The sequence below is a fragment of the Erythranthe guttata genome, chromosome 6, assembly GCF_056151865.1.
Source record: "Erythranthe guttata isolate IM_541 chromosome 6, IM_541, whole genome shotgun sequence".
In the NCBI taxonomy this organism is placed as follows: domain Eukaryota; kingdom Viridiplantae; phylum Streptophyta; class Magnoliopsida; order Lamiales; family Phrymaceae; genus Erythranthe; species Erythranthe guttata.
The window spans coordinates 6,544,150-6,559,669 of NC_142538.1; the positions used below are offsets into that span (position 1 = coordinate 6,544,150).

Sequence of the window (15,520 nt, forward strand, 5' to 3'; positions counted from 1 at the left end):
AAAAAAACTGAAATTGGAAGGCTCGTTTAGTAAGAAATTGTCAGATTAAACATACCATCTCTGACACCTCACAATCGAAGTTGCTTACCTTCACTTAGATTAGTAGAGAGGCAAGCATCGGCTAAGCATCCATTAGTAACAAGTTATGGATAAGCGTAAGAAACCAATATAAGAACATGTTAGGAGAAGATTAAGAAATCAAGAGTAAATTTGGGACAGTCAAAACAAAGGTCAGCAAACAGAATCTAGAAAGTCAAACATATAACGTAAAAATTGACTGAATAAGACAGACACAATAAAGCAAAAATAAAAAAGAAAGCATGTGCCAATAAAGGGTTAGTTCAACAGTCGAAAATGTGAACTAGGTAGCACAACACATGGCTGAATTATCCGGGGAGTAATCTCTCAGCTCTCTGCAAATGTAACACTACAGCAAGGTTACGTGAGTCCAAAACATCCAACAAGTAAATCATGGCAAGAGATAACGAAATCAGGTTGGCAAGAGCTCCAACAAACTGCCTGTCAAGATATTAAATAATGGCAAAAGAAACAAGTGTTATGATTGGTCGAGTAATAATTAGAAAGCTAGTTTAAAGTGAAAGCATGTACGATTAATTAAATCAAATAAAGATATGAGCTTGAAGGAGTAGGCTGTAACTCCAACTAATGGTAGAGAAGGTGCCCACGGGCAACATAGATAGTCATCAGTTAGAATACGAATATCTGCAGAGACTCATCAAACATTTCATGAGGAAAAGACAAAATATTATCCACACGGCATTCAATCATTTTACTTGTAAGACAAGGATCTGATAGGAATAGTATCCACACAGCATTCAAGCATTTTATCAAGTGTTGTCTTTTTTTTCTAGGAAAAGACTATCAACTAAAAATCATTTGTGTTCCATAATAAAGAAAATAAATGAACCAATTTCTACATAGATTAGTAATAAACATCAAATGCATAAAGCTAATATGAAGCGAAGAGAAGAAAAACGGACTGGTAATCATGTGACATTAATTCCTTTTTTATCATATCATTCACGGCCAATTATATCCTCAATCCATTGTTCCGATGGAATGCTTATATCATAGAATTAATCTACTAGTTGTACACTTCTATTACATTGATTCATTGTCATGATTTCATTTCATCATTGTAACTAATATGTACAACTGAATAACATTGATTCATTGTCATGATTTCATTTCATCATTGTAACTAATATGTACAACTGAATAACATTTATCCTAATCGGCATATTCAAGACAATTTGTATCGCATTCTACAATATTCTAAATTGACTAAACAAGTCCCCCTCTCCCTCCACAAAACACACACCCAAATCGCTCTGCATGGCAAAACATGCATATCAATTCCTACATGACAAGCTATTCGGGTCAATAATGCAACCTCAGAGACATCACAATAACATTTCAATTAGAAAAAAAGATATGTATGGACAAATAAATAATTGAAGTTATAAGCCAGCAATGATCAGATATAACAAGTTCTTTTTTTTTTTTTTTTAAGATGATATAGCAAGTTCTTTAAATACAAAGAAAGGGAGAACCATGCTTACCTGTCATTTGAAAAGCCATTTCCAGACAATCACAGCATCATTTCATTTCTGCCATGAACTTCTCATATTCCGAATCTGCACCGTAGTTACTTTTTTCAGCAGCTGCAGAAGGTGGAGGCAGTGGTGGATTCGAGGCCCAAGGAACATTACCCAAGCTTTGGGAAGGATCCAAATTCGACTGGGGCATAGCAGGAGGAGGGGGAGGAGGAACAGCACCATAATGCGGTTGATAACTATACGGAGGTGCTGGGTATTGATACTGAGAATTTGGTAGCACCGAGTTGCCATAGGCATAGGTCGGAACAGATTGAAACGGTCCACTACTCTGAGCCTGAACTCCAGGTGGATAACTTTGCCGTGTCTCACCGGAAGATGAATAACTTTGTTGAGAATCAGTAGAAGAAACAGTCTGTGTCTGCACACCAGACGAACCAGGAGGCAGTGGTGGAGGAGGATATTGCATTCCATACTGAGAAATGTGCTGACCTGGAACTGGAGGATACATGGCTGATCCTGGAGGGGGAGGAGGGGGAGGCTGATAAGGGGAATAAGAAGGAGGTGGTGGTGGTTGTCCCCACGGAGCTGCCGCCCCAGGATAGACCCCAGGCGGTGGCGGTGGTGCACTTCCAATGGGCCCACCGATCCTGTACTGCTGTGAAGGGTACCCACCACCAACATGCTGATTTGGAGCAGGATACGTCGGCATAGGTTGAGCAGGAGAGGCTGGTGGCATAGCAGGCTGAGGAGATTTACCTGCAACTCTCACAGCAATTGATCTACCGTCTAATTTGTGACCGTTCATGCTAGCAATAGCAGTATTAGCTTGCTGGACATCAGCATACTTAACAAATCCATAACCTTTACTAAGGCCAGAGATCCGGTCTTTGATAACCTTAGCCATCACAATTTCACCAAAAGCAGAGAACAAGCTGATCAAACCATCGTCCTCCATCGTAGGAGGCAAATAGCCAATATATAAATTTGTCTCGTCGTATTCCTTTGGCTTCATTACATTCGACCCTAAACCAGGATGCGCTGAGTTACTAGAAATGTTTGTACCACCTGCCCAAGGAGGATTGGTGCCCGTACTGCTAGGAAGAGCAAGTGTCGCAGAGAGTGACTTGGTTGCGGATTCTGGCCCTGTTCCACCAAGTTCCGCCAGAAAGTTCTGATACTCATCGTCCATTTTCTTCCCAGTGGTATTCTTTACCGGGCAATCGATAGTAGGATGTCCACCATCACCACATATCTTACACAAAACATCGCTCTTAAATGTCGATAAGCGTGAAGGACATGCAAATTGTCTGTGGCCAGGCTCACCACACAGTCTACAAAACTCTTCATCCCTGATAGTACCGTTCAATGCTGCAAGCTCCCTAAGCTGCTGTCTCTTGTGCTCATTGAGAACCTCATCAACAGGCTGCAATAGCTTCTCAACCATACCCGCAGCAGCTTCAAGTGACTCCTGTGTATCCGCCTCCACCAACACATGCAAGTCCTCGTTATCCGAATAGTCGGGCTTCAAATCTCTCTTCTGCTGCAGCCTACCCTCCTTCACCGACCCTTTGCCCCGAATAACAATCTTTGCTCCAGTCTCTCGTTCCATTCTCTTCTGAGTGTTTCCTCTAGGACCAATTATCAACCCGATAAAATTGTAACCAGGGTACTCTTTCAACGGAATATATAGCTTCTTATGAAGTTTTGGTGGCCTATAATCAGCCGGTGGCTTGAAGGCGGGATTTTTCTTAATAATCTGGGATATAATCTCTTGTCTCTCCCTATTCAGTTTCTCCCTTGCACGGTACTCCCTAGTGTTAATCCTTACTCCCATGTTATCGTATACAGGTTCCGGAGAGGGCGACCTAGCCCCCTCTGGACGATCATCCAAAGGCAAACCAGATTGCAACTTGCGACTAATCTCAAGTAACATACTATTCAAAGATTGAATCTCGGGATCGAACTCAATACCTCCGGCGAAATCCTTCATGAAATCGGGGAACTGGACCAAGGGTTTGGGCTCATCATCAGCCCACCTCGACTTCCGCTTCCTTCCTCCAGCCCCGGAATTGACATCACCGTTCCCACCAGTGCCTGCGGAGCCATCGTTGGTGGACTCGCTCGGAGGCGGATCCCACCTGGATCGCCGCCGCCTTCGGCTGGTGGTTTCCTCCTCCCCGCCGGAGACATCCTTATCGGCGCCGCTTCGGGTGCTGGTTAAACCGTTTCCTGACACTAGCGGATTCGAGGAATCGGGTTTCGGGATAGGCGCGGATTCATCGGCGGCGACAGCTCCGTTCGGAAGAACGATATTGGATGAATCTAGGGTTTTGTCGAGGTTTTCAGATTGGGTATGAGGGTAGGAGCTAGGTTGATTTTGGTGGTCGGCGTTGTGGTTGTCTTCGGCGTTAGGCGGTTGAGGTTGAGATTCAGATTGGGGTTCAGATGGGGAATCCATGTAATTGGATTGAAGAGTATCCATTGTAGAGAGAGAGAGAGAGAGAGGAGAGAGAGAGACGACGACGAGAAGCTATTGAAATGTGATGAATGACGAGATGAGGCCGTAGAGACGCCGTATTTAGGGTTTGGATATTATACGGTTGTGGAACGGCGGTTCACGTGGACCGAGTCCTATCTTTGCAACAACTCTTTCATCATTTGTTATACCCCATTTATTCCAATAATACCCTTCAAACAAATTAGAGACCGACTCTACATTTTTCATTAGGGTTGTTCATGCGTCAGTGTTACCCGATACCAGACTCATTGTCTACCCGATTCGTTTTGATCAGGCCGATAATTTTAATCGACCCATGCATGGTTAGGTCGGGTATAGTATTTGTTGAAAAGTTGGTTGATCGATATTACCCGACCAACCAACTTTTTTTTTTTTTTTTTATTTCTCTTTATGTTTTTATTGACTATCAATTCTTAATCAAAAAAAAAAAAAATACTATCAATTTCAATATTTAATTTTTGACCTTTCGGTGAAATGAATAAAAATACACAACTAAAAGAACTCTACTCTTCATTTTTTTCCCTTATCTTCGACTATGGTCTCTCTCTCCCTCTCTTCCTTAACCATAGTCGCCGATGTATCCCTCGTCTCTCTTTATCGCCGACGACGCGCCGTTGCTTCCTCCAAAGATTTACCTCTAGTAGCCCTCTCTAGTTCTTTCTAAACTCTTAGGTACGGGTTTTTGTGTTTCTCAAATTGAAATTAAAATTGTGTTGTGAACGTGTGAATGGCTGAAAGTGAATCATTTAGTATTTTATATTGTTTTTGGAATTTTAATTTGTAATATGTGATATTGTTGAAATTTGATTTTGGGCATGAAATATTGGAACGTTTGTTGCTGAATTTGATAGGGGAATAGCATTTTTTTTTTTAAATTAATGTGGTCGATAATTTTCAACCGGTCCGTACCCAACTCACAATAGTCGGACCGATAATAGTTTTACATATTTGTAAGAGTCGGCTGGTCGGGTCGGGCCGATAATCGGCCGATAATCAACCGATCCGACCCATGAACAACCCTATTCCCCTAAAAATTCGTCACATAATTGCGATTAATTTGCACATAATATCTTTATTCTCAAAGAAAACTACCCCTAATCAACCCGTACTCTCATCGTCGACGGTCTATACAATCGTCCCATAATTAGCAGTCACATTAAGATTTAATATCACAAAGCAACCTACAACAACAGTGTCACAAATCGAAACAATCTAGTCCACAATTCCTCCCCTCCCTCGATAATTAGTAGCCGAATATAGTTTATTTTCCACCATTGTCGGCGAACGGTGATTTATAATTGTTGGGACCCTCGGAGATGACGCCGATGGTCACATATAGATAGCCTTTTTCTTTTACGCAACAAAAATAATGAAAATTAAAGCAATTTCCAACCGCAAACGAATAACCACTCCGGACGACATCATGAATCTCGATGCTGGTAAGAATTTCTAGTTAATTCATACATGGTCACATCGATTGATTCTACGCATCAGTAGTTACACACAATTCTTTCCTTTGTAAATGAATGATATTTTGCATTATGAATTTCCAAACCTCCTATTTTTGATTTATGACTTTTTTTTTTTCTTTTCTGGAATTAATAGTTAGAAATTATAATTCCCAATCGAATTTTAATTTTTGAAAAGATTTCTTAAATACCATCATTTTACAAAAATTACACTTATAATATCAATCAAGAATTCAAGATTATTTCGATTTCCAATTTTCAGAATTTTCATTTACAATATTTTTCTAACAGAATTGAAATTAGTTTTTCACTCTCCACAAAAAATAAATATTCCAGTCCTATTGTCAAGTAAGTGCATATAAATACTTTTGTGCAAAGTTCAAACAAGTATACGGGGCAAAATTGAGAAGAACTCAAACAAGGGATCCAATTTGCAAAAAAACTATTCATTGTGGGAGTATTTTACTATATTTATAATTTAGAGGGAGTAAAATGCTAAACACCATACATGCTCTACAGGCCAGTCTGCGCACAGATACAACACTCTCGAGTGATGTCTACCAACTGCGACAAATTTCTGGTCGCTATTTTCTTCGTCGCTACTCTGTTCTCCGCGGTAACACACTACTCTCTACCTTCACGATTTGTGCATCGATGATATATTACTCCTGTATAAATGATTATTCGCGTTATTTTGCTAATTTCTTACTTTATTTGTTAAACCTAAATCCTTGCAAGTATTCTGGATTTTTTAGCAATTTTAGAAATTTTGATGTTTTATTTGGGCATTGTTGTCGTTTTATTGCATTTTGATTTTGAATTGGATTGATGTTCTATGAAATATTTATTCGATTAGGTATTGGGAGATGGGATTAAGAGTGGTGGGAAATTGCCCATAGTAGTGAGCACTTGGCCCTTCTTGGAAGCTGTTAGATCAGCATGGAGGAGTGTAGATAGCGGGTTTTCGGCTTTGGATTCAGTCGTCGAAGGTTGCTCTGCTTGTGAGGAACTCAGATGTGACGGTACAGGTTGGGAAATAGAATTTGCATTTTGTGTAATTTTTTGTTATTTTAGATTTGTCGGACGTAATTTTAATTGGTTTTGCTACTCCGAAATCGCAATTTGCATGCATATTACATACGGAAAATTTTGCAAGTATTATACGCAACTTTAAAGCCCGATTTCATTAATCAGCTGAAATTTTGTCTGGCTAATGTAGCTATTGGGAAACCTACTTTTTTGCAACGTTTGTATTAATCGGTCTGTTTCCTTAATTTTGTTCGTCCGAAAAGTGTTTTAACTTAGCGTTGGTAGATATTTACAGCCGTTCGCTGATAGATATTGTATCGCATTTCTAGATCGGTTATTGATTGAACTGTTGGTTCCACGTCTAAGAAATATCTGCATTTCGGGCTGTTAAAAAGCACAAGAGACGAGATTGCATGTTCTAATTATGCGGTGGTTAATTTGGTGATAGTATTACTTTCAATTCGGATCGAATATCTTCTATGATTATTATTATACCATTAAAAATAAAAGAATATGATGTAAAACAAAAAATTCGTGAGCAGTTGGTCCGGGTGGAAGTCCAGATGAGAACGGAGAAACCACCATTGATGCTATGATCATGAATGGGGTATTATCATTTACCGTTCCTTGTCGTTTAATACGTTCTTTAATATGAAAGCTAAAAAATTGATTTATTATATTTTGCATCTGCTAAGACATGCATAGGTGACGATGGAGGTAGGAGCTGTTGCTTCGATGAGATACGTGAGTGACGGCATCAAAGCCGCAAGATTAGTAATGCAGCACACGGAACACACTATGCTTGTTGGAGAGCAAGCTTCAATATTTGCTATTACTATGGGTCTTCCGGGCCCCACAAACCTAAGCTCCGAAGAGTCTATAGATAAGTGGACGAACTGGAAAAAAAATAAATGCCAGCCGAATTTTAGGAAAAATGTTCTGCCGGTCGATGATTGTGGTCCCTACCATAGTAGTACGAACATCGGTGAGAAGACATGCTTGAATGTAGAGAGAGATGGTCTTGATGAATCTTTGTCGTACCAGTTTGATGTACATAATCATGATACGATATCATTGGCTGTTATTGACAAAGTAAGCTACACTTTCCCTCTGAATATTATAAATTTGTCGATTTTTTCGTTTGTGTTTAGATATTATGTTTTTATGTAAATTGCTCTTTTTTTCAGAATGGAGACATAGCTGTTGGTACATCAACTAACGGGGCCACTTTCAAGATTCCGGGCAGGTAATAAAATTTTTTGTTGTATGTTATTGTTAAATGCCACGAGGTAATTTGAAACGTCGTCAACATTTTTTGTTATCTGTAGGATTAATTTAGAAGCTTATAGAACTCTTTTTGAATTTTTACCGTCATGTTTTGGAAGAAACGAGGAGGCAAATTTAGGGTTAACTTTGTAAAGTAATGACGACTTTCTAAAAATAATAAAAGGAAAAACCGAAAAAATGGAAATAAATGCTTGTACATAAATGGAAAATAACGAAAATCAGCTATGAAGCAACCTGTAAGTTAAGAATCTATTGCCGTTTCCGTTTAACAAAGTACCTGAGAAAAATGCATTAAACACGAATATCTAATTACCGTCGTTTATCGCTGGAGGACTTTCGAAGCAAATTTAGAAAAAACTACGCTGATACAATCTGGATAAACTGAGTCAAAAACTTACTCACCGATTTTATTTTTATGGGATTCGTATGCGTAGTAAAATAAAACCTGAGTTTGTTTGTACTTTGTAGGGTAGGTGACGGGGCAATTGCTGGATCTTCAGCTTATGCTGATAGTGAAGTTGGAGCTTGTGGTGCAACTGGGGATGGCGATATCATGATGCGCTTTCTTCCTTGGTATATTTAAATTTTAATTGCAAACTTCATTACATCAAAAGTGAATTATTTCCAGTGTGTGATTCTCGTTTTTTCCATTTCCAAACAGCTAAATATTTATCGCTCGATTTGTTTTTTTTTTCCCCCCAGCTATCAAGTGGTTGAGAGTATGAGATTAGGCATGGAACCGAAGCTTGCTGCACAAGATTCCATTTTAAGAATTGCAAGAAAATATCCAGATTTTGTAGGGGCCGTTTTTGCAGTGGATAAAAATGGCGTCCATGCTGGCGCATGCCACGGTTGGACTTTTCAGTACTCGGTGAGGACCCCCGATTTGGATGACGTGGCGGTTTATACTGTCACCCCAGAAATTCTTACAACAACATGATTCTTCTTCATCTTTGTACACAATTCTTACTACTGCTGCTGCGGTTTTTCGGAAGATTAAACAGAGTATTAGGCAACAAGTTCTTGTCCGAAAATTTCGAATTTATTTTCCAACTATTGATTTTTTCGAACCAAATGGACCAAAAATCTAATCTTTCTGTTTTTTCCTTTGGGTGGATCTGTATGTGAGAGGACAAGAAGTCTACTTTATACTTTCAGAGTGTAATAATAATACAAAACCTTTGGTCATAAACTGTACAAAAAATCCAAGAAAAACTTTAATAACTAATACTGCACAAAATGATTGCTCTACCAACTTGGTTTCGACATTGATGAATGAGAGAAACCTCTTTTGGTTTCGGAAAAAAAAGGGCAAAAATAATCGTTTTTAAGTAACAAGACCACGCGTTCTTTAAGCATAGTTGCCATTTATACACTAAAAAAATCTCAACTTTATTCTCCAATTTCTCGAAGCTTCTCAAGGACTTCATTTATTTCAGGCCGAAGTAGACGAGACGGAGAACAACAAGCCATCGCAAGTTGAAAAAATCTCAAAATTCGATCTTCCGTTACTGCCCTCTGCTCATTGCTCAGTCCAACAAGAATGTCCGGATGGTACAATTCCGTAATCCGATCATCAAGAATCGCAGTCCTCAAAACGCTCGGCAAATAAAAATCTTGATCCGGATTAGTGTTTTCTTCGATCGGCAATTTTCCGGTCAATAATTCGAGAAGGATTACGCCCAGGCTGTATACATCGCTCTCTCGGCTAGCGTCCCTCATTTTAATCAGCTCGGGGGGTTTGTACCCCTGAGAAGCGGAAGCTTCCAGCATTTTCTGCCCTGCAGTCGGATTCAATAGTAGATGTAATCCAAAATCCGACACGTACGGATTTTGATGCCGATCCAAGAGAATATTCTTCGACTTGAGATTTCCGTGAATTACGGGCTTTTCTTGAAATGAATGAAGATGGTGAACTCCTTCTGCAATGCCGGTCGAGATCTTGTATATAACGGCCCATTTACGAGCCTCGCTATTGCCACCTGTGTATTAAAGATAATACCATTAAGCATTAAAGTAAATTATATTCCAATTATGCAACAAGATATGTCACAGTATCAACACATGTGAAAGGGGGTGTGTATTCAGATTTCAGACCAGACAAAGACAATTGCCATATAAATAAAGCCAGATAGCAACACACATTTAGTCTTTGTCCAAACAGCTCACAATAATTTTTCAGACAAAGTTAAAAAAATATGTAATATTTATTTCATACCCAACATGACAAATATCGTTTCTTTATTCAGATATCAAGACAGCGAAAGATAACGGTCCGTCTATCTTCACATCCAATTATATTCACTAAATTTAGGAAAATTCAGTGCCATCTCTTTTTGTTAAAGCTACAATCTTGAAAAATAGAAGCAATCCCATCAAAATCAAGATTCACATAATATTTCTTCAAAAATTCTATTTAAGAAAAAAAGAGGGCAAATTACGGCAAACCCCCTGAGATAAGGTTAAATTACAAAAAAACCCTCATGTTTGGATAAGTACAACTACCCCTCAACTGTGTATTTTCTTACGAAAAACACCTCCATAATATAAATTTAGGGGTGTTCATTCGATGAAATCGTACCGACATTTTTGTATGCAAAAATTTCATAAAACCAAAATATACGATTTGGGTCGGTAAAATAACCGAAATACAGTTAACCTTACCTCAAGGGATGGCCGTAATTTACCAAAAAAAAAAGGCGCACATTAGCAAAAGAAACTTACATTTGATAAAATGAGCCAAATTTCCAGAGGCATAAAAGGGATGAACCATAAGCTTCTCCCCTTTAGGCCCTCCATAGAATGCAATCAAAGGCACCAAATTGGGATGCCTAATTGACCCAAGCAACTCCACAATAGGTAATGACTCTTTTGCCCTCAGTGTACAAGTAGGCCTCAAGAACCTCAGCAGAGCAAGTGAGCTTAAATTGACTAAACTAGCCTTGTACAGAGTGCCATAGCTAGATTTTCCTATAACTTCACCAGGGGCATCAAGAATTTCATGTGCAGTGAGATCCTCACCGCCATGGTAACTTATCAAACCCTCGGCCTTCACCACATTATCCCCTTCTTTCTGCTCAAACGGTGATTCCACATCTCTAGAACCATTTTCCCCTTTTACCCTTCTCCCTGTACAACACAATACTGTGAGTAGTAAAAGAATTGTGAAGAATGCTGTTAGTGAGGTTAGCCCTATAATCAACACTAGCTTGTGTTTGTAATTCATTCTCTTTTTTTTCTTTTTTGGAATTCTTGAATTTTTTTTTTTGGGTAAAGATTGAATCTTTATGAATTTGCTGGAAAAATTACGAGGGCCCAAGATCTGGGAAATGGCGTTAGAAAATGAAGTTGAAATGGGAAGTGAGAGAAAAAAAAGGCGGTAAATGCTTTTTTGTTCGAAGTTTGTGAAACTCCGATTGGGGTTTATAATAGGAAATTCGGCAGATTGATTTTAATTTGCGCCATGTAATTTCGGAAGAGTAGCAGAGAAATCTGTGTGCGTCTGAAGAGAGAGAGAGAGAGAGAGAGAGAGAAATCAAATTGATGTTTTTAAAAGTGTGAAAATGGTTTTGCTGAGGTTGCATATAGTTCAGTTTTATACCCACACAGGGGCGGGCACGCACACTTGTCTTGTCTTGTCTCGAAATAAATTATTTTTAATTTATGGGTAAAAAATTATTTTTAATTTATGGGTAAGTTACAAATCCCCAACGCAAGGTCAAATTACAAAACCTATTACAAAACCTCTTCCTGTTTGGGTAATTACAACTACCCTTAAATTATAAATCTTCATACACATTCTTTATTTCTGTTTCAAATTTAGTGGAATCTTCAAGATTATATGGAATATTATGACTTTTGTACCCGTTTTATTCCATTCAAACTCCACATGAAGCAAGATGATCATAATGATGTATTTTTTGGCTTGTATTATCAGATTGTGGTGCATCAAAACTGTATTTTTATACCAAACGAGTACAAATTAGAGCACATTCCACAAAATCTAGATGATTACGTTGAATTTGACACCATAAGGGTAGAGGTGTAAGAAAAAATCATAATTGAGGGGTAGATGTAATTATCCAAACAAGAGAGGGTTTTTTCGTAAATCGACCATACCTGATGGGTGGTTCTAATTTACCCTTATCTAAATTAATAAATGATATGTCAACAAGTTATTATTTAAATAATAATAAAAATATATTTAAAACTCTTTAAAAACCATGGCCAATTGACCAATTTTTCTCTTTTCTCATTCTTCACTCAAAATGAAACTGTAATTATTATTGTTTTTTTTTTTTGATGAAACTGTTTTTAATTTTTAAATTCTTCTTTGAACAACTTTTAATAGTCTTGATTTATTTATTTTTTCTTCAAAATATAGTTTAATAAAACGAAATTAAAATATAGCACAAAATTCACATTGCTGGCAGATTTAGGAATCTATATCCTTTTAGTTGGCCTATTTTAATTGTTTCTCGTACGATTAATTGTATGTCAGTTTCAATTTGACCCAACTTTCGATCTGTTATTATATAAGTAAATTGTTGAATTGTAAACTTGTATCTGATTACTAATTACGTTAAGTATGAAGCATCTTCTACAATTAGTTTCGAAGAAATGCGTAAAGTGAAAAGAAAGACTCTAACGGTAGAATAATCCATGAAAGTATGTATTCATGTGTGTTTTTTAAATTAGGCGACCATTTTTGTTCGTTTTGGAAAGACAATCCCGCGCAGAACCAACATTTGCAGATCCATTTTTTTTTTCCGCAAAAATCGACACCTACGTGTCGATTATATTGCCAAAAGAAAAGAAAAGAACAGAAGAAAATAGTCAAATATCGACATCTTAATGTCTAGAACACTAGCAGAAATTCAACACCAAGATGTCAATTTAAAAATTGACACGTCGAAATTTTACCCACATAATCGATCTGCAAATGTCGACCAACAATACAATGAATCGACATTTGCAGGTTAATTTTCTGGGTTCGATAGTTTTCAAAAAAAAAAAAATAATAATAAATCATCCATTGTATCTTTAAATCGTCGATTTTCAACATAATGACACAACTATGTGTTCATAGAGACTTCTTCAAGATATTTTGACAAAAAAAGTCAGAAAAGATCGATTGCAAAAACCCTTCCGTTTTCTTTAACCATTTTTTGAGATTTCGAAAACCACAATTGTTGAAGGTTTTGCTTGGGCATCAGTGTTTGACGTTTTGCTCCGGTGACTATGAAGAATTGCTCGGTTCCGGCTTCGGCGGTGGGTTTTGCTCCGACGGTGATGAGTTTTGTTGTGTGTAGTCTTGCAAAGTTTTATCTTTTTCAATTTTGCGAAAATACTCTTTGTTCTTGCATCAGCAAAATAAGAGAAATATAATTAATCAACATATTTGTCATTTCATGATTTTCATCTTAGTAAAACTAGTATTTTTTCTGATTTTCCTTTGAGTTGATCTTCCGCTTAATAAAATGGGCGAATGGCAAACATGCCCATTACATGGGACTTAAATGCATTTTGGTCCAAAAAAAAAACAGTATCTCAATTAAACCCATCCCCATGTCGTTAGTCTAAAATACCCTCCATAATATAATTCTTATCAATTTCATTCATTATGCTCTAACTTCCTTAATATTATACATTGACCCCGAATTTAAATAAATATATCACATTAACCTCCAATTTTTTTTTTCTGAATTTTTTTTTCCGGCCAGATTCCGGCGTTGACCGCCGTAGACCGCCGTTGACTTTTTTGTTTTTTTTTTTGAATTTTTTTTTCTTAGATTTTTTTTTTAATTAATATTACTGTCTTGGCTACTAAATTACTGTCTCAGACAGTAATATTACTGTTTGGGTCAGTAATATTATGAATATTATTTTTCCGAACAGTAATATTATTAATATTATTGTCTAAGACAGTTAAGGCAGTAATATTAATTAAAATAATTTTTTTTAAGAATTAAAAAAAAAAAATCAATTAGCAGTTAAATTACTGTCTCCGACAGTTAAATAACTGCTGGAGACAGTAATTTAACAACAATTACCGTAATATTAATTAAAAATATTTTTTTTTAAGAATAAAAAAGTCAATTAATAGTTAAATTACTGTCTCCGACAGTTAAATAACTGCCGGAGACAGTAATTTAGCAACGAATACAATAATATTGATTAAAAATATTTTTTATAAGAATAAAAAAGTTAATTAACAGTAAATTATAGTCTCTGACAGTTAAATAACTGCTGGAGACAGTAATATTAATTAAAATATTTTTGAAGAAAAAAAAAGTCAATTAAGAATTAAATTACTGTCTCCGACAGTTAAATAACTGCTGGAGACAGTAATTTAGCAGCCAAGACAGTAATATTAATTAAAATATTTTTTTTAAGAAAAAACAAAATTATAAAAAAAAAAAAAAAAAAGTCAACGCCGGAGACCGGCGGTCAACGGCGGCGACCGGCGGTCTTCGGTGGTGGCGGGTCAAAATTGTGGTTAAAATTGAAATTATGGTTAAAATTGGTTAATTGATGAAATTGAGCTAAATTTGGGTGTAAATCATGAAATTGGAGTTGTATTGGGTTTCAATGAATTATGGGTAATTTTGATATATATAAAAGGATTTTCCTTATTTGCAAATAAGTTTGAGTGAGCTGGATTTATTTGAAAGACAAAAAAGTTGAATGTTTATCTTTTAATTAAGTGCCCTTGTCATGGGCCTTTTTTTAATTAACGCTAATAAAATAAGTATTTCAAGTAGGCGCGGTCTAATATTATATGTTAGTTGAGTGGACACATATTTTGATACATGAAAAATATAATATTTTAGTAATTATAATGTTCGTAACAAGAAATTTTATAAATTTTACATACAATAAGAATTCGAATTTTCTTGTATTCGAAATTTGATAATAGTGCAAATAATTTAATGTTCAACCTCATTGGACGGGGTTCGATTATGCCCCCAAATCTTAACTACATACAAAAGTATTTGAAAATTGATATTTATTTCATTGAAAATTTGATCAAAATATAATGCATCGACATTTTATATTCACACAAACAAATCCTAAATTTCTAACAACCTCGTTCCTCTAGCCCCAGTTAGTCATAATATCATATTTACATTTAAGTTAGGTGTTATTGACATTTAAGTTAGGTATTGTAAGTTGTAACAACTTACAAAAAGAAGTTGGTGCCCTCATTATTGCAAATCATAGTAATTAGTTGTGTTATTGACCCAACCAAATAGCTTTAATTTGCTATCTTTTTCCCCCATGATGAGTATGTTTTTTTTTTTTTTTTTTCCATTTTTTTTAGGGATAATTAGTGAAAATCCCTCAATTCATTTACTTATATTAAGGTGGATATAACCTCCTTTTCATTATTAGTGAAAACCCCCCACCTTATATTAAATAATATTTTTTTAATTAATATTATTTTAGACATTACTAATATACCTAATTTGCCCTATTATATCTAAAATAATTAAACCTATTTCACGTTCTCTATTTCTCTTATTCTTTTCTCTCTTTTCTCTCTACATATCGGCGTGTTCTGCCACCGCCTCCAACCCTCTTCAATCTCTGCGCCGCCATCGTTATTCTCTTCTCCCAACGGCGTTCCTCCCTCA

The 15,520-nt window shown here is 36.5% G+C and overlaps 3 protein-coding genes across 3 annotated transcripts; 1 reads left to right on the forward strand and 2 right to left on the reverse strand.

Moving 5' to 3' along the window:
• Positions 1-169: 169 nt before the first annotated feature.
• LOC105964793 (splicing factor-like protein) lies at positions 170-4,318 on the reverse strand. Its single transcript, XM_012989297.2, has 2 exons — positions 1,584-4,318; positions 170-519 (listed from the first exon to the last, which is right to left on the reverse strand). Exon 1 carries the CDS (start codon positions 4,060-4,062, stop codon positions 1,621-1,623), a length of 2,442 nt encoding a protein of 813 aa, XP_012844751.2. The 5' UTR covers positions 4,063-4,318; the 3' UTR covers positions 170-519; positions 1,584-1,620.
• Positions 4,319-5,392: 1,074 nt separating this feature from the next.
• Positions 5,393-9,075, forward strand: LOC105964791 (N-terminal nucleophile aminohydrolases (Ntn hydrolases) superfamily protein). The gene is made up of 8 exons (XM_088819729.1): positions 5,393-5,537; positions 6,087-6,183; positions 6,424-6,595; positions 7,139-7,203; positions 7,302-7,688; positions 7,784-7,842; positions 8,352-8,456; positions 8,586-9,075. Exons 2-8 carry the CDS (start codon positions 6,121-6,123, stop codon positions 8,821-8,823), a joined length of 1,089 nt encoding a protein of 362 aa, XP_088675855.1. The 5' UTR covers positions 5,393-5,537; positions 6,087-6,120; the 3' UTR covers positions 8,824-9,075.
• LOC105964792 (putative kinase-like protein TMKL1) lies at positions 9,029-11,449 on the reverse strand. Its single transcript, XM_012989296.2, has 2 exons — positions 10,608-11,449; positions 9,029-9,865 (listed from the first exon to the last, which is right to left on the reverse strand). The coding sequence occupies exons 1-2, from the start codon at positions 11,107-11,109 to the stop codon at positions 9,276-9,278; spliced, it is 1,092 nt and encodes a 363-aa protein (XP_012844750.2). The 5' UTR covers positions 11,110-11,449; the 3' UTR covers positions 9,029-9,275.
• Positions 11,450-15,520: the final 4,071 nt, after the last annotated feature.

Excerpts from the sequence above, each read along its gene's own strand:
- LOC105964792 (XM_012989296.2), bottom strand. The coding sequence starts at position 11,109 with ATGAATTACAAACACAAGCTAGTGTTGATTATAGGGCTAACCTCACTA. Across the intron at positions 9,866-10,607 it reads TTTGGCTCATTTTATCAAAT|GTGGCAATAGCGAGGCTCGT; the intron begins GTAAGTTTCTTT and ends TTTAATACACAG.
- LOC105964793 (XM_012989297.2), bottom strand. The coding sequence starts at position 4,062 with ATGGATACTCTTCAATCCAATTACATGGATTCCCCATCTGAACCCCAA.
- LOC105964791 (XM_088819729.1), top strand. The coding sequence starts at position 6,121 with ATGTCTACCAACTGCGACAAATTTCTGGTCGCTATTTTCTTCGTCGCT. Across the intron at positions 7,204-7,301 it reads ATGCTATGATCATGAATGGG|GTGACGATGGAGGTAGGAGC; the intron begins GTATTATCATTT and ends AGACATGCATAG. Across the intron at positions 8,457-8,585 it reads ATGATGCGCTTTCTTCCTTG|CTATCAAGTGGTTGAGAGTA; the intron begins GTATATTTAAAT and ends TTTTCCCCCCAG.